Genomic DNA, 21,073 nt, shown 5'->3' with positions numbered 1-21,073 from the left:
GTTCCAACCAACTGCAACGGCTTGGTAATTGAGACTGAAACTAGTGCCAGCACTTGTGATTAATTTTCTCCAATTTAGCTGGATGGTTTTTTTTTATGCCAGGACAGTGAACAAATTTTCAAGCTTTTACCTTTAGGAAGTTTTATTTTTGTTGTTTTTGTTGTTTTTTTTCATTTTTCACAATTCTTGCCTAAATGGTTTCAATTTCAATAACATAGTGCTGTGGCTGGAAACGAGTTTTACAGGTGAAGGCTCATGTTCAGAGGGAATATGAAGGCAAGTGGGCCTGGAGTGACCTTCCTTGATACAGCTTCCTCTCTACTTTCTCCGTGTAAATGCCTCCAGGTGGTTAACGGCCGACAACGACACATTACAACACATAATTTACACCGGAAAAGCAATTGGGGTCTGGATCAAATTAGTGGCCATCCCCAGGCACACTGTCATTTAAAAGGCCAGCTCACAAGCAGACAACTGTAAATTATTCTATTGACTAATGTATTCCTAGACTAGCTTCTAGGGTTGTGTGCCTAGTTTTTGCCCAATTTATTCCCAACTTTACTTGCCTAGTCCTAATCAGTATACAACAATATAACAAGCGATGTGATTTAGCGGCGTAAGAGAAGTAGTTCCAAGGAATGGTCTCCTTCACCAGAAAGCCGAAATAGCCAAGTGGCTTAACAGATAATTGTTAATATATCACTTAAGATTACAAATCTGGTTGAACCCTAGCAAAGATAACACCACTTGGTTGCAGTGCAAATAGCCCTGACACGGGGGGTTGTAGTTGTTATGTGAACTTAAGCGCAACTAAGCAGGTGCATGATGTCGATGGTGAAGTTCCATTGATGAAGACTTGAACACTGGAGGTGAAGACATGAACTTGCCGATGAGAACGAAAAGATTAGCCGAACATTTTGACCGACATGACCTGGCAAAGGGACACCCCCGTAGGAGGCCTAAGGGATGGAGCCTGATTCCCACTCATTACACGCCGCCACCTATCGGGAAAACCTGTGACATAACTATAAATCTAGAACTACATTTTAAAATTAAGCCGAAAAAGACGCCAGAGTCATCTGTGCCAGCATGGTATTGATCAGTGCAAGGTTCAACCAGAGCTCTTAACAGTACTTATCCCCCATGCCCACCCCAATTTGACTGACCAGCATGTTCCATTGGCTTGAGGAGGCAAAGCTGAGACACAGAGTATTGTTAATCTTTGGTTGATATGCGTTGTAGGCCAGGATGTAGGAATCCATAGAACAAAATCAGGCCTTGGCATCACTGTAGTGAGATTGGTTTAACTTGTATGTCTGATGGAATTCAGCCAACATTGATGACAAACTAAAAAGTGAAAATAAACATAGACTTAAAAATGTAGTTTGGTAACTATAGAAGACTGGGAGAAGAGATGGTGCAAAACGCTGACCCCAAGCCTGGACTCCCTCCAAAATTTAAAGAATGCAATTATATAAAAATATCTGGTACAACTTTTTGGCTCATTAGGCTTTGAACTTGCAGTTTTCCACGGTATACTTAGCAGCTTTATTTCTGAGGCCGATTTTTTTTTGAGCAGGTCCCGATGGGGGTCTAGAAGGGGGTCTAGATTAGGGGTCCCTGTTTTGTCCTGTCCTGGGAGATGAGAGTTTTTTCCCTTTTTTACATATTTTTTCTTTTACGTTATGTATTCTCTTATTTAGGAGAAAGCTGATGTGTGTTATTGTTTCTTGCTTAACTTATAAACTTTCAGAATTGCTAGTGTACTTTCAAATTTCCTGGGCACCACCATCTTGAATTGCTGGACATGTTATGCCTGTCTCATAGTTTTAACACAGAGCTTGTCCATGATAACAATAGCAGATCACAGATATAAAGGTCGTGCCACCCTGGAATTTGAAAACAAAAATAAGGGATTCTGAAATTCATTTATCTCGGATAAAAATGCTTCTTTCACAAAAGAAAATGCATGCAAATTTAGTTGGATTTTTTTTTTCCTGTGGCATAAAATTATTTTTTGTTGGAGTGGAGGTTCTATTCGACGAAACGGCATATATAGTTTGTTCATTGTGAAAACTGAACAGAGTAGATAAGTCAAGAACAAAAGGAGAAAAAGATTATTTCTAATTAACCAACTCACTTTTATAAAGTTTTAAAAGTAATAGGATTGTTGGAAAACCTGGCGCTGCCTAAGGTAGACCGTTCACATAACCAGTGCCTTGCTGCTTTCCCTCATTAGGTTTTATGCAATTTGTTACAGTTTTGTATAGTAGCGGACCCATTCCTGAAAGCACGGTATGATCCGCGAGCCACTCCACCCCCCCCCCCCCCCCCTAGGAAATTTTTAAATTAGAAACATCAGAAACGCTATTTCAAGGGTTTCTGGAACCCAACAATCAGTTTACCAGGCAAGGCTTGAGTTCACTCAAAAAGTAAGTAAAAAAAATTACTTTAATGAAAGATGAAACAAACCCTTCAACTATTGGCATCAAAGTACCGGACATGGAATGGGAAACCACCGGCCTCAAACCAAAACCCTGGAAGAAGCCTTTTGGCAATAAATTGAACTTTGGTGTGGGATTTTTATTTTTGAATTATAAATAAATTCGTGCTCTTTTTTTGCGTTTAAGAGGAATTGCGTCAAAGAGCGAAGCTAGAAGCCATGAACACTCGGGAAAACGTAAAAACTATTTCGCGCCTAAGTTTCCCGCATACTGTTAACTCTCATAAAATTCCCTTGTCTGGTCCATTTTGAAGCCGTTAATTCATGGTTAATTTTTTCCGGAATTATGTTCGAAAGAAGCAAAAATCATCCAACTTTGTTTTTAAGGAACTTACTATAAAGCAAAAAATGACTAAAATATGACTCGGATTTTTCGAAACTAATGTTCCCATCTTTTCTAAAATTTCGTGAATGTTTCAGTTTTTGCTACCTGCTCTCTTGTTTGAAATGAGAAAATCGTAATCTTTCCGGTAATCCTACGCTAAGTAAATTATTTTTAGCCCAATTAACGGATGTAAGAGCCTTCTCTACCTAATTTGTGGTCCTTTTGTCCTCGACGTAACGATCACCGTACTTGCATAAAATAAACTTCGTCAAAAAGCAGCTAAGCTACTGTAACCGCGACAAGACTTTCCGACTTAAATTTTGTTCTTAATATTTTTTAAATAAAGGGTGAAAAAACAGTTACCTTTATGTTGCTGTCAGTTTGAAACATCAAAAGTGTTTCCATTCCACGTGAGAAGAGCGCCGAATTTAAGTTGCATCCCGCTCCATAATTTTGCATTTATTGTGTTCTTTTGAAATCATTTTGCTGCAAAAAATATCAGAAATGTGTAAAATTAATGTGTAAACAAACTCGAGAAATCAAACGAGAAAACAATTAATTTACAATGCTAAAAGATTAATTTAATCATGATTTCATTGTGCAAGTTCTGCAGCAAGTTGCAAAGTTAAACTGCAAGAATTGAATAACAACTCACCTCAGTGAGGTTTTTTGTCTTTCCGTTTCAACTGCACGTGGACAGGTGCGAAACACGTCTTTTGCACGAGAACAAACAAATAAGACGGTAAATTGTAAGTAAAAAACAGTCTTCCCGCTGAATCGCGACAAAGGTTCTTTCTCTTCATGGTGAATGAATTTTTTTTCTCTCGAGGACGTTGCCTCATTTACGCACGTCAATCACCTCGCACAAAAGCACGTGATGTCTGTATTGTTTACTAATTGGCTGCGCAGTGGAATCTTTGGATTTGATTGGTTATTGATTGACCACAAAAAGAGCGGGAAAGAAGTTGCCACACGCGTCAGTGTAGCCCGAGTAGACAACTTTTGAGAAAATTTGGAGCGTGGTTGTGGAAAATCATTTAAAAGTACGAAAATTAAGGCTCGATAAGAATAAAAAAGTTTGTAAAATGCTGAGCTTAAAAAATGTCTGGGAGTGAATTATGGACGGTAAAAAAATAGGGAACGTGCTAAAAAAGGCTTGGTGGAAAAACAATATATTTTGAGTAGGAGCCGATACAACGTAGATTTGATTCAGTAATGTACTATATTTCAGCAGGCCAAACCAGCTTTCTTCAGGTACAATGAGATTTTACATTTGATTGCTTCTATGTACATTTATTAAAAACTGGATCATTGGATAATGCAATTCGAGAGTTTTGATTGGCTAAGCCATCATGGGTTATGAGCCATTATACCATGATCTACAAACACGGCAAGCATATGCTTATTCTTTGGGGCCTTTTATTTTTATTCTAGTCTAGTTTTCTATATTTTGGGGGCGTTTTTTAATAAAACAACTATTCCACTCGCGCTTGTTGGATATAGAGAGGATATTACAAGGCCGCGCGGGGATACGAATTTTATCTTCGAGTGCTGAAAGTATCTCTCACGAGTGAGCGAGCGAACGAGTGAGAGATACTTTCAGCACAAGAAGATAAAATTCGTATCTCCAAGCGGTCATGTAATGTTCTGTTTATTATATAGATATTGATGAAATGTCCAAATTTAAAACAACTTGTTTTTTTCATTTTCAAAATGATGAAAAAGCTGTCACCAACCGCTAAAACACGCATGTTGTGTAAGATGAAACAAGATATGAAAGTTATGAAAAGTAAATCATGATAATGTAAAATTTTGCAATAAAAATGTTAATGTAGTAGAGAGGCATTATACTGAAGCACAAAAGTAACTTACAATGAAGACGAAGCTCGCGTTTTATTGGCTAATCGTGTTCGTTACCACGACGACACCTATATCCTCACATGTGAAAGATAAAAATGATATGTTTACTGCGCGCGGTGAAGATATGATTTTTTAGTAAAACGAGAAATCCTGGTATTTCATCAGTATCTATATAATAAGAGATGATTTTAGCCAACTCGGCGCTACGCGCCTCGTTGGCTGTCTATCATCTCATATCCAACACTCGCTCATGGAATAATTGTTAAATAGGACATATGGGTTATTGATCAAGCGTGAGGTCAACATGGCTGGATATTGGCCAAGTTCTTCCAAAATTTATGGTCTGAGTCCAATTTGGAAGTCAGGTAATTTTTTTGAACCATTTGTTTTCAAATGGGCGGGGCAACGTAGAGTCCTGGGCGTGGTTGTTAGCGTATGATTAGCGTAAAGTTTTGTTTCATGTTTTCAACTTTTTGGTGAAACTTTCTTTTGCTTATTTTTGTTTTTCAAGATTGCCTTCTTCAACTATAAAGTTTTGCCAAATATCAGTGTTGGACAACATTGGAGGAGAGAAATAAACTCCTTGGTGCCGTGTTGCTCATTTTATGGCGCTTTTAACTGCCATAAAATTTAAAGAAGTTAAAATGCTGATCATCGCAGTTATTAATTAATGTTACTTGAGCAGTAACGAAAGCAAAGCGCAAAGCCTAAAAATTTAGACTTGAACGCGGGATTTGAATCCAGGGGCCCGTTTCTCGAAAGTCCCGAAACTTTACGGGTCATTTTCGAGGGTCACAATTTCCTTTGTATCTCAAGAACGGAGAGGGTTTAATTCGTCAAACTTCACAATTATTTTTCTTTTTGTTACCTTGAAAACATGTTAAAAGACCGGCTTTCCAAAACAAGCGATTGGCAATTTCACAGATGGCCTTTCGGGCCCGAAAAGTTTTCGAGACTTTAGAGAAACAGGTCCCAGGACTTCTGCGATACCGGTGCAGTGCCGGGCTGCCAGTTGAGCTATCAAGCCATCTGGGAGATGGGGCCCATGGGCGTCCATGCGCGAAAAATTAAATAACCGCCGCGGCGCGTATTCGAGTAAATGCAGTATATTAACTTTAGTCATGTAGTTTAATGATGCTGATTGGCCAATACTCTGCTCCATTGAATTCCTTGGTATTTTACTGGTTACTAGCTACATGTTTCGAAAATTGGACTTCAGTTTAAGGAACGTGGGACAGTTGGCCACAAAAATTAAGACAAAATTCATGCGGTGTAAATATGGATAAAGAGGTGGCCATATAATTAAAACAGGAGTATAGAGTGTAATGTCATTGAAATCTAGCAGATTTAACGAAAGTGATAACGTAATTTTAAAAGGAAAACATATGTAAGGAAGGATTAGCATCGCACTGTATCTTTCTTACGTTGACAGGTGTCAAGTCAAGACAATTATTTTGTGGTATAGAGAGGACGAAGAATGAAAATCAAAATCGTGGTACTGACCGAAAAGTTTGCGGTCACTGAAAACATGGTGGTAAAATCGCGTAAAAAGACCTTGCTTTGGAAATTTTTTTTCCTACAAACATACACCAAATGTTTGACTTCCATCGGATCGATGGTACAACGGAAAAGGGAGGACCACAAACAAAATCGGGTGCAAGAAAGACGGGTAATTGTGTGTTTACTTAATACACAACGTAATCCAGGATTAGCGCAAACGTTTGTGTCATGTTTTCAACTCTTTAAGTTTCATATGCTTATTTTTGTTTTTCAAGATTGACTTCCTCTAATGTAACGTTTTGCCGAATATCAGCGTTGAACAGCATTTGGGCGAAGAGAAATTAACTCCTTGGTTAATTTTTAATCTGGGATTAGCGTTAAACGGCTTTTGGACAACCAGGCCCAGGCCAACAATTTCTTATTTGCAAAAGAACAACGTTCGCTTTTGTTTTGGCGGACATAATAGCAAGCCACTCGCCGTTGGCAGTAACCTTTCAATAGATGCAAACGCTTCTCTTAAGTGGCAAAATAGCTCTTTATGTCAGAGTGTTACAAAGACTACTGATTCCATCAGTACGTCAACTTCAGCAGAACGTAAGTATATAAATATGTTTTAAGGATTGCAAACATCAACGAATTACTTTGTCTGGAGTTGTTTATCATTCGGCTTTTACTGAGGACGTCACAGTTTAATTCACCTGCCGCGACGATTGTCTCGGAGACTCTCGGAGACACAACCATTGCATATAGATCGTTTTCACGTGACGTCACCATTTTCTAAAATCCAAAACTAAAGAGCCACGAAAGTTTTTATCCTCATCAGGCATAAGAGGCGGTAAATTTGTACCCATTTGCAATTTTAAAGCTTAATAGCGTGCTTCGTTTGGAAACCAGAGCATTTTGAATTTCTGAGTTATAGCGGTGCGTGACACGAGGCGACGATCGAGTTTATTGAGAAATATATATTTATCTCATGGTTTTGAGCCTTTTTAGAATTTAAAGCATTAGGAAAAGTGCTTAGGTAAATAGCTGTCTGTTCAGTACAGATGATCACTCGCCTAGATAGCCAAAGTAAGTAACAGATGTTGACACTATTTTCCGGCCGCCATATTGGTGCACCACAGATGTGCACCAACATGGCGTTTTCATACTGGGCTCTGTAAATTTCTGCGAAACATTTCGACGAATATCTGAAGTTTGGGGAAACGCACAGGCCTAAAACTTGGAGAAGTGTCTTCTTCATTTATCTTCTACAACATCACGAATTCTTGACTTTTTCCACTGGATGGTTTTCGATTTATTTTTATTTCGTGACGGTGAAAAAGATCTATTGTACATCTTTTGTTTGGACTCAAGGGAACTAATTGAAAGCACTGTAAAGTTCAAAAATGATTGTTTGATGAGTCTCAAAAGACTGAGAGAAAACCAAACAACGGGACATCAAGATGTCAGTAAACACGAACGGTTAAAGTGGCCAAGAAATTCAACACAATTACATTTGCAAACAGACGTTGAGTACATAGTGGAAATGAAACTCAGTACTCACTAAAAACCTAACTTGACTCATTAATAACTCTCTCTTCAGCATCGACTGGCCCAAGAATTAAAAATAAAAGAGCCTAACATCGCCGGAGTCAAAGAAAAGAAAGTAACTCAACCACAGCCAAAACAGATTCGCTTTGGTGGCTCGGACCACTTAAATTGTAAACCAATCGGTTGGCGACTCTTAAACAGAAGCAGACGTCTGTGCTTACTCTATCCCAAGACACAACCTCTGGCGTGAATTTTAATTATTTTCACGTTACGCCTCGGTACGTTGTAGCTAATTTGAAACTGACGCTCTCATGATGGAAAATACTTACCAAATGGAGCCCACTGGTGTATTTCTAACTGAAAAGGTTCGTGGGATCATCCGTGAAGTCTTAGGGGTGCATTTGAAGAGTAAGTCTTACACAGCGAACGAAGCCAAACGATTATCCACCGAGATATGCGAGGAAATTAAGAGGAAAGTCAAGGATGAGTCACCTATTGAACGCTATAAGCTTGTTTGTGTTGTATGGATTGGACAGGTTCGTGGACAAGGTGTTCATATTACAAGCAGATGTTTGTGGAACTCACAGTTTGATAATTTTGCACAGGACAGTTACAAGAACGACCACATCTTTGCGGAGGCTTCAGTATTTGCAATCTTTGTGGAGTAAGTCAGATATTCGAAGATAATTTATCACAGAAACATCATTGTCATGAGATCTAACAGTTGGGTTTATGAAGCAATTTAATTTGGTCATCGAAGAGATTCAAATGTTATCATGCTGAGCGTTCGACAGAGTGAATCGCGGAGACGATTACAAGATGGATCAATTCTATAGAGGTCACGGGTTCGAAGAAGCAACTGAATTTTTCAGGTGTCTACAAGGCAGCGTTTACACGAACGCGGTTTCAGGGAGCTTAAGCACGCGCGTTTTTGAGACGCGTACGGCAATCGGAAGAGAATATTTCGAGTGCGGTGTTAGGGCAGTGGTGTCTCCCAGATTTTTATACCAATCATCTCAAATGGAGAAAAGATACTTAGCAATGTAAATGTGGTTGTGTGAAGACCAGTTAAAAGGGAAAACAACCTCACTTCCGGTTGCCGTCCCCGTCTCAAAAACGCGCGCGCTTAAGCTTCCTAAAAGGACGGTGCCTACTATTGTTATTGTGCATACGTTCTGTGCATCTCGAGATACTCGGCGGTTTCCTACCGGTGGTGCTTACTACTGCAGGGACATTTTTGCGGGGTTTTAACTATGGGGAGAAAGCAGAACTTAGCAAGTGCTCTTGGTATCCAAAAAGAAAATTGGGGGTAACCATGCATTTTTTAGAGATAATCAAACTTCAATTTGGAAAAGAACGCCATACATTGCCTTGCATTTTAAAGCTTTTTTACAAATATTGTTGATTAATTATCTTTGAAAAACGTGTGGTTACCCCCAATTTTCTTTTTGGATCTAAACAACACCTGTTAAGATCTGCTTTTCCCGCATGTTCATAAACCGCGCAAAAATACCGTTGAATTAGTAGAACGGTAGAGCGGTTTTAAAATGAGTGTCGTTAAAACCAAACCGAAGTAATTACTTTGGCCAATCAAAAAGGACGGAGACAATCGAGTAAACCAATCAAGACTCGAAGTAATTACACGTAGCCGACACAAAGCGCGGGAAACTGTGCACGCGCGAGCCACGATTGGTTTTGGTTTCACTTCTGACTGGTTGAAAAAGTATCGCGAGAACTTTGAACCAATCACTGAGTGAAGTATTGCAAAACTAAAGCAATTCACTAATTACTTTCGACACTCAATGGGCCATTTCCGAGTTGCTTCTCGGTTTCGAAGTGAGTCTTGGTTCTCAACTATTGTAAGGGAAATGAGTTTGATTTGCATAAGAATACGCAGCATTTGAATGGTTGTGCACCAGGACTCGTTTTGAAACTGAGGCATGCAGCAACTCGGAAATGGGCTATTGAAAACCGCTCTAAATTGTCCAGGTAGGTGCGAGGAGCACTTCTCTCTTTCGACTGGTTTTTTTATAGAGCGTTTTCATATGAGGTCACATCGGCCATGTTGGTGTTCCAAAACAAAAGAATGGCGGCCATGATGGTGTACCAAACTAATCCTCCGGGAATTGAACTTTCTTTTGATGCAAATACTTTCTTTTGTTTCAGTAATCCAATATGGCTGCTGGTCACGTGGGTGTTTTCACTCACGTGATCAGTAAACTTGTTTTTCCACCGAAACAAAAGACAGCGTTTGCACGATAATAGAGTGCAATTCCCGGAGGATTAGTTGGGGACACCAACATAGCCGCCGTTCCATTGTTTAAGTACATCAACATGACCCCCGTGACGTCACGTGAAAACACTCAATACGACTGAGACTTACCGAACATACCCAGGCTGAGAGTCGTTTGTTTTTTGTAGTGATAGAAATAAAGGTAAAAGAAATCTAAAACTGTAGTCTAAAAAGGCAATTAACTCAAATACTTAAGCAGGGCAGGAAAATACCCAGTGGCCTGTTTCTCGAAAGTCCCGAAAACTTTCCGGATCCGAAAAATCCATTTGTGAACCTGCCAACCGCTTGTTCAGAAAAGCCGATCTTTTAACATGTTTTCAAGGTAACAAAAAGCAAAATGACTTTGAAGTTTGACGACTTTTAAAATCCTCTTCTTTCTTGAGATAAAGAGGGAATTGAGGCACCCGAAAATGGCCCGAAAAGTTTCGGGACTTTCGAGAAACGGGCCCTAGGGCCGATTGCCCGGGGCAAATAAATTTTGCTCTTGGGCAAATGAAAATGGAATTTTGGTGGTCCCATGGGCAAGTGAAATTAGCCTCAGTAATCTTGTTAATGATACTTTCCAGTAAGACATGAACATTGCTCACCTATTGAGCAAGTGATATTTTAATAGAGGCAACTGAAAACTGAAATGTACTTGCCCACTGGGCAATTGGATTTCATAGTGTTTTAGCTAGAAGGATAAACGGCTAAGCACAAGTCTCTTTTATTTTCTCTAAGACAGAACTCACAACACTTCAAAGACATAGAAGCCCCTTTCTAAGCATGCAAGTGTCACGGACAGACTTGAAACGCAACAACACTACATGTACAAAGTTTTTCCCGCCCTGTAAAATAGGGCCGTTTTTTAACATTAACCTTGTGGTTTTCTTATTGAATGATTCACTAAAGAAAAACTCATTCTGTAGTTGGACTTAGTACACCATACAACGTACACATGTTCTATTGTGTTGACCCCTTCACGTGATCCCAATTGAGGTCCGTCCTCTGTGGTATATCATGTGACTATCATATGACCAACGCAGAGCATCTTGTCCACCATGTAAGGAAGCGACAGCTGAGTTTTCTTGGGCATGTCCTTCGTCTCCCAGAAGATGAGCCTGCCAGAAGATATGCACTCTACATACCACCACATGGCAAAAGGAGACCTGGACACCCTCGTACCAGGAGCCCATCACTCATGGGCTCCTGCTCATACCTCTTACTTATCTTACATTCAACACGTATTAGGGTATGATGAAGATAAGATGTCGGCGAACACAATCGCCGCACTTGCCCAAGATCGACGTGCCTGGAGAAATCTTGTAATCGCCTGCTCCGCAGCCGAATGACGATGATAATCATGGTAGCTAAGAGAGCGTTTCAAAGAGTTACGAGAAAATTTCCTCGTGGGTGAATAAACTATGACTATGGAACCAAAAGGTCGAGACAGCAGAAAGCAAATCGTTATCTGTAAGAAAGTTACGACATTTTTTAATTTCGAAGACATGTTTCGATGTTACAAACATCATCGTCAGTTACAAAAGATGACTATGACTATGTTAAAATTATCGGTTAAAAACGTTCTTATGGAAAAAAGAGCGTATATGATGGAGGTAGCTGATTTTGCGTGCATGTATTTTTATTGCGGTTATGTTGGCGTGGAATGTGTAAACCAGCCCCAACTCAACTTGTCATTCAACAAGAATAATTGTTGCGAGTTGGAAAACGAACTTGAGCAAAAGTAGAATCCTGTTCAAGTTTTTTGCTCAAAACCCCAACCTGGTTCTTGGGGTCTCTCTTCTTTGCCTCCTTTGTCCTTGTGGAAAAGACATAAATAATGTTATTATCACATAGGTGTCGTCCCCGCTGGGAAAAAGCATAATATAAAAGCAAAACAAATAATAGGCCTTTTGCAACAAACGATCACATGGTACAAAATCCGCCATGCTGGAGTGCAAACTCATTAATTCCCCCCCCCCCCCCCCACCTTCCTTCCTCCCTGGGACATTAAAACAAAGAGACCTGAACCAGTCAAGCTTAACTTTCCTTTGTTTTAATGTCCCAGTGGGGGAATGATAATGAGCTTGCCCTCCAGCATGGCGGGTTTTGTACCATGTGATCGTTTGTTGCAAAAGGCCTATTTGCTATTGTTTTGTGCACCAACATGACCGTCTCATCACGTGATTGAAAACAATCTATTGCTAAAAATTGCTTTCATAACTGCGAGGATCATAGCTTCAGTAAAGATTCCCTTACACACACGTGCGTCTTACGCCGACCCATTATTGAAAGAGCTTATGTTAGAAAAACGTCTGTTTTTTTCCGATTTCATTTCCCCCTGTGTAATAAACGATTGTAAGACAGACCATCTTTCTCCCTTCCTTAATGCACGTCAAATAAATGGAAAATCAAATTAATTTCTGTAATTTCCGTTCATTGTAATTGGCCCGGAACACAAGATAGCAGCTGTGGTAATGTGATAGTACATGATTATGCAATCGAACGGGAGATCACATGACAATTGTAAAGCAGAGAGCACATGGCTTATAATATAGCAAGTTGATTATTACATCTGCGTCTTCACTCATGTCTTTCTAACATAAAGAACCCTTCGGTTACTACATTGGCGACGAGGATCCCAGGAACACGAAAGACATGAGTGAAGACACAGATGTAATAATCAACTTGCTTTGTTATAAGCCATGCGCTCTCTGCTTTACAATTGTCATGTGATCATTGAATTTGTTTCTGTTACATTAAGTAATCATTCTAAATCATAGTTCTATTTGTTGACATGAGATTTAAGTTGATTGTATGTGCTTTTATATTCTTACGGAAATGTAACTGAAAAGGGAGGAATGTAGTAATATGATAGTACATGATTATGCAATCGAACGAGGGATCACATGAGCACATGGCTTATAATATAGCAAGTTGATTATTACATCTGTGCGGTCTTCACTCATGTCTTTCTAACATAAAGAACCCTTCGGCCCGGGGGGGGGGGGGGACTCCCATATGGAACAGACGGTGATGCTCGTCGGAAAGTTTGAATTTAACCCCTAAAGGAGACCATCTTGGCGTGGCTCAAGCTTTTTGTGACCCCCAAAGGATACCAATCTGGGCGTGGCCTAAGCAAATTTTGACCCCTAAAAACAATTAAAAAGAAAATTTGACTTCTGTTTCTCTTCGCGTAATTCTGTGTTTCTTCGCGGAACCCTAAACGAGACCTTGGCGGCTTAAAATATTGGCGCTTTTCCGGAACACCCTAAGCGAGACCAAAATCCAAAATTTACAACCCTAAGCGAGACGTCGAGCATCCCCGTCTGTTTCATATGGGAGTCCCCCCCCCCCCCCCGGGCCCTTCGGTTACTACAGCAGCAGCTATTTTGCCTCAGTCTATATGCACGCAATTCATCATCTGATAACTAATGCAGTTGTTGAAATTACTTTTCAAGGGAAAACAACGTTGATGAACGTCTATAAACACGTTTAATTTTCTCATCAGTGGACAAATGAGCACTTTCTTTACAATTCTAAGTGGACTTTATCCCGCTTCGTCCAAAGGGCTGATGGCTAGGAAATTTTTATTGTTTAAAAAAGGAGACGAGATTCTACGTTTTTACACTTGACGTTTTCACGTAAGAAAATTTTTTATATCGAGCTTTTAAAGATAATCTGAAATGGTTTAGAAGTCCTTGTGATCCGTTCTGAAAACAGTGTTTCTCAAGATAGATTCAGTAATTTAATAGTCGTTTTCCTTCAACGAACATGGCCATAACATGTTTCCATACTCTATATCCACTAACTATGGTACAACGAATCAAACGAATCGCTTCTAGGTTGCGCGTCTCAGTCCACATAGTTTCAAGGATTTCTTGCAGCATACGTAGCAAACACTGTTCCGACAGCAAATAAAGTTTCGTTCTTGAACCAAGCAGATGCAAAGCTGTCGTATTCTGGTTTCCAAACGTTGTGCGAAGCTTTTACGATTCCAGTATCGTCTGCTTGTCCGATTAAAACGACCACTGCGACGTTAACAAACTTGTGCTCAGTTCCTCGTAGTTTTTGCCTTATCATTTGACTAAGGGCATTGCAACGGGCATCACTGTCCCAAGACTCGAAACACACCTCTTTCAAATTTGTCCTCAGAACCTCTTCAATAATATCCTGGATTTTAAGATCTTGAAGTTTACATGCGGGTTGTAGGACGAGTAAGTCATCTTTCACAAAGCATCGCTTATCGATTAGTGTAGAGACAACTGTGTTTTCAAATGCACGTTTTCGAGGCGTCATTACTACGAATCAGAGTCGTCGAACAAACTCGAAGTATTTATAAGATTGAAAATTCCACAGAAGACGAGATCTCGTAATCTCGGCTTGAAATAAATGACGCTGTTTAGCTTCAGATTTCAGTCACAAGAGCAGAAAACCGAGTAAGGCTTTCTTTTCATTTGTGGCGAATGAATTAATGCTTGTTTCTCGGGCTTGCCTCCTGAAATTCATTAACAAGAAACGCTCGATGATGTTTCATTAAAGACCGACACTCAGCCTAGTCTTAACAAATTGAAATATGCGAAAACATATCTAAATGTCCCACGCATACGGAGGCATTAACTCTAATTTTCGCCGCTTATCAATAGATGGACGATTAAGGGTGAAAATCCCAGTTAATGCTTTGAATGTCAGAAAGCGGTAAATTGAGTCCAAAAGATCATTTCAACAGCTTTTCTCAAATTTGCCGGTGTTTTCAAAGTCCCAAAATATGAACTTAGTGCTAATCCTTTAGTCAGCTGTTTAGTCGATGAAAGGAAAAAATATCTTTCGTTTGTTGAGGAAAACCGTGAATAGCTTTTGTCTGGAAAGGAAGCCCTCATTAAGGATCTTTCTTTGCTATCAGTAATGCGATTCATCTCGACAAAATAGCGCTTAATGATGGCAGAATTATCTTTGCTGCGTTTTGTTTTTTAAACCCATCATTATGCGAATTTATCACATGGCGATCGCACTTGCAAAAAGACAACCGGAGGTCTTCCCTTGTCGTGGAATGGAAGAATTACCCAGATTTCGTTTGGGCATGAACGAGGCAACTTGAGAAGCACGACACTGGCCCTCATCAAATGGCTGAAGCGCGACCGGAGGAAAAAGGGAGAAGAACATTTCTAGCCAGATACTACGGAGTAGCCCTGGTGTATGCTGTTAATGTAGACTTTTGGTTTGTGAAGAAATTTTCGTCATAGAAAATTCGCAACAAAATAGTGCTTTTTTGCTGTTATTCTCGTAGCAAAAACTGGCCTTTCGTCCGGCAGTTGTTATTGTGACAACAACGGAATGACGTAAATAAGAGAATACTAAGATTTGCATTTGCAGATTACTATAGGCAAGCTCTATCTGATCTTTATGCAATAAGCGCATTCAAAATTTCTTCATATTAATACAAAGTCTGTTTTCCAAGGATTTTCCTGCTACTGCCTACGAAAAACAACCAGTTTTCTCTCCGGTCTTCTTCTCATGATGTTCACGGAAATTCCATTCTGTCCCTCAGTTAACCTAGAACAACCAGTTATGGTACTTAATTCTCTTTCTTACTTCAGTATCACCAAAGTTATGGAATTCGCTGCCTGATAATATCCGCACTGACTGCCTTAACAAGTTTTAAAATAAGAATCAGGGTCGCATTTTGACGGTATAGATGCTTATTCAAAGATAACTGTTTCTTTAAATATTTCATATTTAGTTATTTATCCGTATGGACTGTGTATTTTAGCTGTAAATGTAATGTCTCGAAGATATTAGCTCCTGTAGTTATTCTCAAATTCGAGATGAAATAAAGTTTATGCATGCATGTATGTATTTATGTTAACTTTAGTAGGGCGCGTGCGCACACTTTGTAATCTGCGACGTTCAGTGCTTACCACATGTCAGATAAAATGACTTTTCCAGTTTTGGGCTAGGAGTTGGCGTGGGATTTGTCACATATGGTTTAGGGGCCGACATATCTCTCCCTCAATGCCTTACCGAGAAGCAAGGTCGGTAGCGGAAAGCAGCAAAGGGCCAACTGCGTAAAAAAGCAATCGCACGGGCCGCAATCCCGGGATGACTCGTTTGATACGACGCTCCAGCGCAACGTCTGGAGGTACTGCATTTTTCTCTCTTGCTCAAACATTCCGTCAACGTATGCGCAAATGTTCTGCGGCCTCTCCGAACGGATACGTACCATACCAAAAGAAGATGCTGGTTTTTACAAGGAATTGACATTTCAGTTGATTGTACAGGCATAAGCGTAGATGTAGGAACCGTGCGTGTCTGTCTGGTCTTCTGGAGACAGTGGTGAGAGATGGTTTCGTGCAGACTGGGACTCCTAAAATGCCGCTTTGTTGTTAGCATGGCGGTTCACGAGTAAACTTGTCTCTCTGGTTTTTCTGTGCACAAATTCGAGGACCTACCGATACAATTAAGGCAAGTTTTGAAGGCTAAAAACTTCAATGGATGATGTACTTTGCTTGTAGGACTGGGTGGCCCGACACTTATAAAAAAAATCCATGACCGGGAATATTCCCTTGTCATGGAATGGCAGAATTACCCAGAATTCGTTTGGGAATGAACGAGGCAACTTGAGAAGCACGAGACTGGCCCTCATGAAATGGCTGAAGCACGGCCGGAGGAAAAAGTGAGAAGACGATTTCTAGCCAGATACTAAGGAGTAACCCTGGTGTGTGCTGTTAATTAATGTAGCCTTTTGACTTCTGAACAAATATTTGTCATAGAATATTCGCGACAAAGTAGTGCTTTTCTCGCTGTTATTGTTGTAGAAAAAACTGCGTAGCCTTTCGTCAGTTGTTCTTGTCAAAGAACGGTATAATGTAAATAAGAGCACACGGAGATTTATATTTGTAGATTACTGAAGTGAAACTCAGTCTGTATCTCTATGCAATAAGCGCATTCAAAATTTCCTCATTGTACTGTGTAAAAGTCTGTTTTTGAATGATTTTCCTGCTACTGCATATGAAAAACAACCGAGTTTTGCTCCCGGTTTTCTTTACATGATCTTTGTCGAGGTTACATTCTGTCCCCCAATAAACCTAGAACAACTAGTTATGGTCTTATGAACTCTTTGTCCTTACTTAATCAGCTAAGTTGTGGAATGCGCTACTGAGTTAACAGGTTTTATAATGAGAATCCAGGGAAACATTTTCTTTGCCGCTTTTCTTTTGAATTAATTATTTTGTTTTCTTTAAATATTTTCTATGAATTTAGTTATGTATCCATAGATGCTATGTATTTTAGCTGTAAATGTAATGTCTCCCAAGATAGTAGCTCTTGTAGTTACTCTGAATTCCGGGATGAAAGAAAGTTGAATGCATTTGTTTATGTTTCCTTTAGCAGGGCGCGTGCGTACCACGTTGAGTTCCGCGACTACAGTGCTTACCATATGAGAGATAAAATGACTTTTCACTTAAATATATAAGCCATCGAAATGTTACGTTAAATTGTAATGACAAGGGCGGTCTGATGGAGCTGTGAGTAGGCGTGGGATTTGTCACATATGGTTTAGGGGCCGACATATCTCTCCCTCAATGCCGTACCGGGAGGCAAGGTCGGTAGCAGAAAGCAGCAAAGGGCCAACTGCGTCCAAAAGCGATCGCACGGGCCGAAATCCCGGGATGACTCGTTTGGTACGACGCTCCAGCGCCACGTCTGGAGGTACTGCATTTTTCTCTCTTGCTCAAACATTCCGTCAGCGTATGCGCAAATGTTCTTCGGGCTCTGCGAACGGATACGTACCTTACCAAAAGAAGATGCTGGTTTTTACAAGGAATTGACACTTCAGTTGATTGTACAGGCATAAACGTAGATGTCAGAACCGTGCGTGTCTGTCTGGTCTTCTGGAGACAGTGGTGAGAGATGGTTTCGTGCAGACTGGGACGCCTAAAATGCTGCTTTGTTGTTAATTATAACATGGCGGTTGACGAATGAAGTTGTCTCTCTGGCCTTTCTTTGCACGAATTCCAGGACCTACTGATACAATTTAGGCAAGTTTTGAAGACTAAAAACTTCAATGGATGCTGTACTTTGCTGGTAGGACTGGGTGGCCCGACACTTATTAAAAAATCGATGAATTGACAACCGGTGGTCTTCCCTTGTCATGGAATGGCAGAATTACCCAGAATTCGTTTGGAAATGAACGAGGCAACTTGAGAAGCACGAGACTGGCCCTCATCAAATGGCTGAAGCGCGGCCGGAGGAAAAAGTGAGAAGACGATTTTTAGCCAGATACTAAGGAGTAACCCTGGTGTGTGCTGTTAATTAATGTAGCCTTTTGACTTCTGAACAAATATTTTTGTCATAGAATATTCGCGACAAAGTAGTGCTTTTCTCGCTGTTATTGTTGTAGAAAAAACTGCGTAGCCTATCGTCAGTTGTTCTTGTCAAAGAACGGTATAATGTAAATAAGAGCACACTGAGATTTATATTTGTAGATTACTGAAGTGAAACTCAGTCTGTATCTCTATGCAATAAGCGCATTCAAAATTTCCTCATTGTACTGTGTAAAAGCCTGTTTTTGAATGATTTTCCTGCTACTGCATATGAAAAACAACCGAGTTTTCCTCCCGGTTTTCTTTACATGATCTTTGTTGAGGTTACATTCTGTACCCCAATTAACCTAGAACGACCAGTTATGTTCTTAAGTCTTTGTCCTTACTTAATCAGCTAAGTTGTGGAATGCGCTACTGAGTTAACAGGTTTTATAATGAGAATCCAGGGAAACATTTTCTATAGCCGCTTTTCTTTTGAATTAATTATTTTGTTTTCTTTAAATATTTTCTATGAATTTAGTTATGTATCCATAGATGCTATGTATTTTAGCTGTAAATGTAATGTCTCCCAAGATAGTAGCTCTTGTAGTTACTCTGAATTCCGGGATGAAAGAAAGTTGAATGCATTTGTTTATGTTTCCTTTAGCAGGGCGCGTGCGTACAACTTGTATTCCGCGACTACAGTGCTTACCATATGAGAGAGAAAATGACTTTTCCCTTAAATATATAAGCCATCGAAATCTTACGTTAAATTGTAATGACAAGGGCGGTCTGATGGATCTGTGAGTAGGCGTGGGATTTGTCACATATGGTTTAGGGGCCGACATATCTCTCCCTCAATGCCGTACCGGGAGGCAAGGTCGGTAGCAGAAAGCAGCAAAGGGCCAACTGCGTCCCAAAGCGATCGCACGGGCCGAAATCCCGGGATGACTCGTTTGGTACGACGCTCCAGCGCCACGTCTGGAGGTACTGCATTTTTCTCTCTTGCTCAAACATTCCGTCAGCGTATGCGCAAATGTTCTTCGGGCTCTGCGAACGGATACGTACCTTACCAAAAGAAGATGCTGGTTTTTACAAGGAATTGACACTTCAGTTGATTGTACAGGCATAAACGTAGATGTAGGAACCGTGCGTGTCTGTCTTCTGGAGACAGTGGTGAGAGATGGTTTCGTGCAGACTGGGACGCCTTAAATGCTGCTTTGTTGTTAACATGGCGGTTCACGAGTGAAGTTGTCTCTCTGGTTTTTCTGTGCACGAATTCGAGGACCTACCGATACAATTAAGGCAAGTTTTGAAGGCTAAAAACTTCAATCGATGCTGTACTTTGCTGGTAGGACTGGGTGGCCCGACACTTACAAAAAAATCCATGAAATGACAACAGGGGGTTTTCCCTAGCCTCCTTTGCAACTGTTTTTAGGCTCGTCCCTCCCCACAAATGGAGGGACGAGCCTAAAAACGGATGCGAAGGAGGCTAGGTTTTCCCTTGTCATGGAATGGCAGAACTACCCAGAATTCGTTTGGGAATGAACGAGACAACTTGAGAAGAACGAGACTGGCCCTCATGAAATGGCTGAAGCGCGTCCGGAGGAAAAAGAGGGAATATTTCTAGCCAGATACTACGGAGTAGCCCTGGTGTGTGCTGTTAATTTAGACTTTTGTTTTTGTTGTCTTTTTTTTGCTGTTATTTTTGTAGCAAAACCTGGCCTTTTGATAGTTGTTCTTGTCAGAAGAACGGTATGAGGTATTAAGAGAATACCAAGATTTGCATTTGCAGATTACTATAGGCAAGCTCTTTATGATGTCTATGGATTAAGCGCATTCAAAACTTCTTCGTATTAATACTATAAAAGTGTGTTTTTGAAGGATTTTCCTGGTACTGCCTGCGAAAAACAACCGAGTTTTCTCTCCGGTCTTCTCATGATGTTTGTGGAAATTACATTGTGTCCCTCAATTAAATTGTGTCCCTCAATTAACGTAGAACAACCAGTTGTGGTCTTAATTCTCTTTCTTACTTCAGTATCAACTAAGTTATTGAATGCGCTACCTGCTACCTAATTTTATCCGTACTGACTGAGTTAACAGGTTTTCAAATGAGAATCCAGGCCGCATTTTTCCATTTTGTATAGCTGCTCTTTTAAAAATTACTGTTTCTTTAAATATTTCATATTTCGTTATTTATTCGTATGGGCTATGTCCTTCTTTGTCGTCAATGTGTTCAATAAGAAAACAATTATCCTGCTCAATCTTGCAAAATATCGCCTTCATGGAGGGAGAGAAGAGAGACCCTGGGATCGAGGTGGTGGCCTCGTCGGCTAAGTACCATATATCAGGCGATATTCCGCGGGACTTCGCAGGATAATTCTTAAGTATTCGTGGCATTTGAAACGATTTCCCCGCATTCGCCTCCATTACAAGCTAGTTCCAGTCCAATACTAAGAATACGAGTATGGTCTATAGGCCATTTATAATTACCAAGCGAAGAAGAGTTGAATAGGCCATTTCCGAGTTCATGTCACCCTGCGAGCAGAGCCTCCTTTTGTCCTTTTCTTTACTGAGGAGGAGAAAACGCCAAAATCGAGCAAGCAAAAGAAAGGCTCTGCTAGCAGGGTGAGTTCATGTCTGCCTCCTTCTTCTTAACATATTTTCGCACTTACACTCACTTTGAAGAGGAGGCAGACATGATTATGGAAGAACCGAAGATAAATGCAGCCCTAAACCCTAATAACGCCTTTAGTGCAGTCTACTATTAATCATCGGAA

The 21,073-nt window shown here is 40.3% G+C and overlaps 2 protein-coding genes across 2 annotated transcripts; one reads left to right on the top strand and one right to left on the bottom strand.

The window, feature by feature from the left end:
* Positions 1-8,053: 8,053 nt before the first annotated feature.
* Positions 8,054-8,389, top strand: LOC138023041 (dynein light chain Tctex-type 5-B-like). Its single transcript, XM_068870074.1, has one exon. The coding sequence runs from the start codon at positions 8,054-8,056 to the stop codon at positions 8,387-8,389; it is 336 nt and encodes a 111-aa protein (XP_068726175.1).
* Positions 8,390-13,863: 5,474 nt separating this feature from the next.
* LOC138023040 (dynein light chain Tctex-type 5-like) lies at positions 13,864-14,292 on the bottom strand. Its single transcript, XM_068870073.1, has one exon. It carries the CDS (start codon positions 14,290-14,292, stop codon positions 13,864-13,866), a length of 429 nt encoding a protein of 142 aa, XP_068726174.1.
* Between the last annotated feature and the right edge of the window lie 6,781 nt (positions 14,293-21,073).

This window comes from Montipora capricornis, chromosome 11 (genome assembly GCF_036669925.1).
Source record: "Montipora capricornis isolate CH-2021 chromosome 11, ASM3666992v2, whole genome shotgun sequence".
In the NCBI taxonomy this organism is placed as follows: domain Eukaryota; kingdom Metazoa; phylum Cnidaria; class Anthozoa; order Scleractinia; family Acroporidae; genus Montipora; species Montipora capricornis.
Note: the sequence above shows the minus strand (reverse complement) of the source record. Positions and strands in the feature narration are given on the sequence as shown.

Coding starts and splice junctions, on each gene's coding strand:
- LOC138023041 (XM_068870074.1), top strand. CDS start 8,054: ATGGAGCCCACTGGTGTATTTCTAACTGAAAAGGTTCGTGGGATCATC.
- LOC138023040 (XM_068870073.1), bottom strand. CDS start 14,292: ATGACGCCTCGAAAACGTGCATTTGAAAACACAGTTGTCTCTACACTA.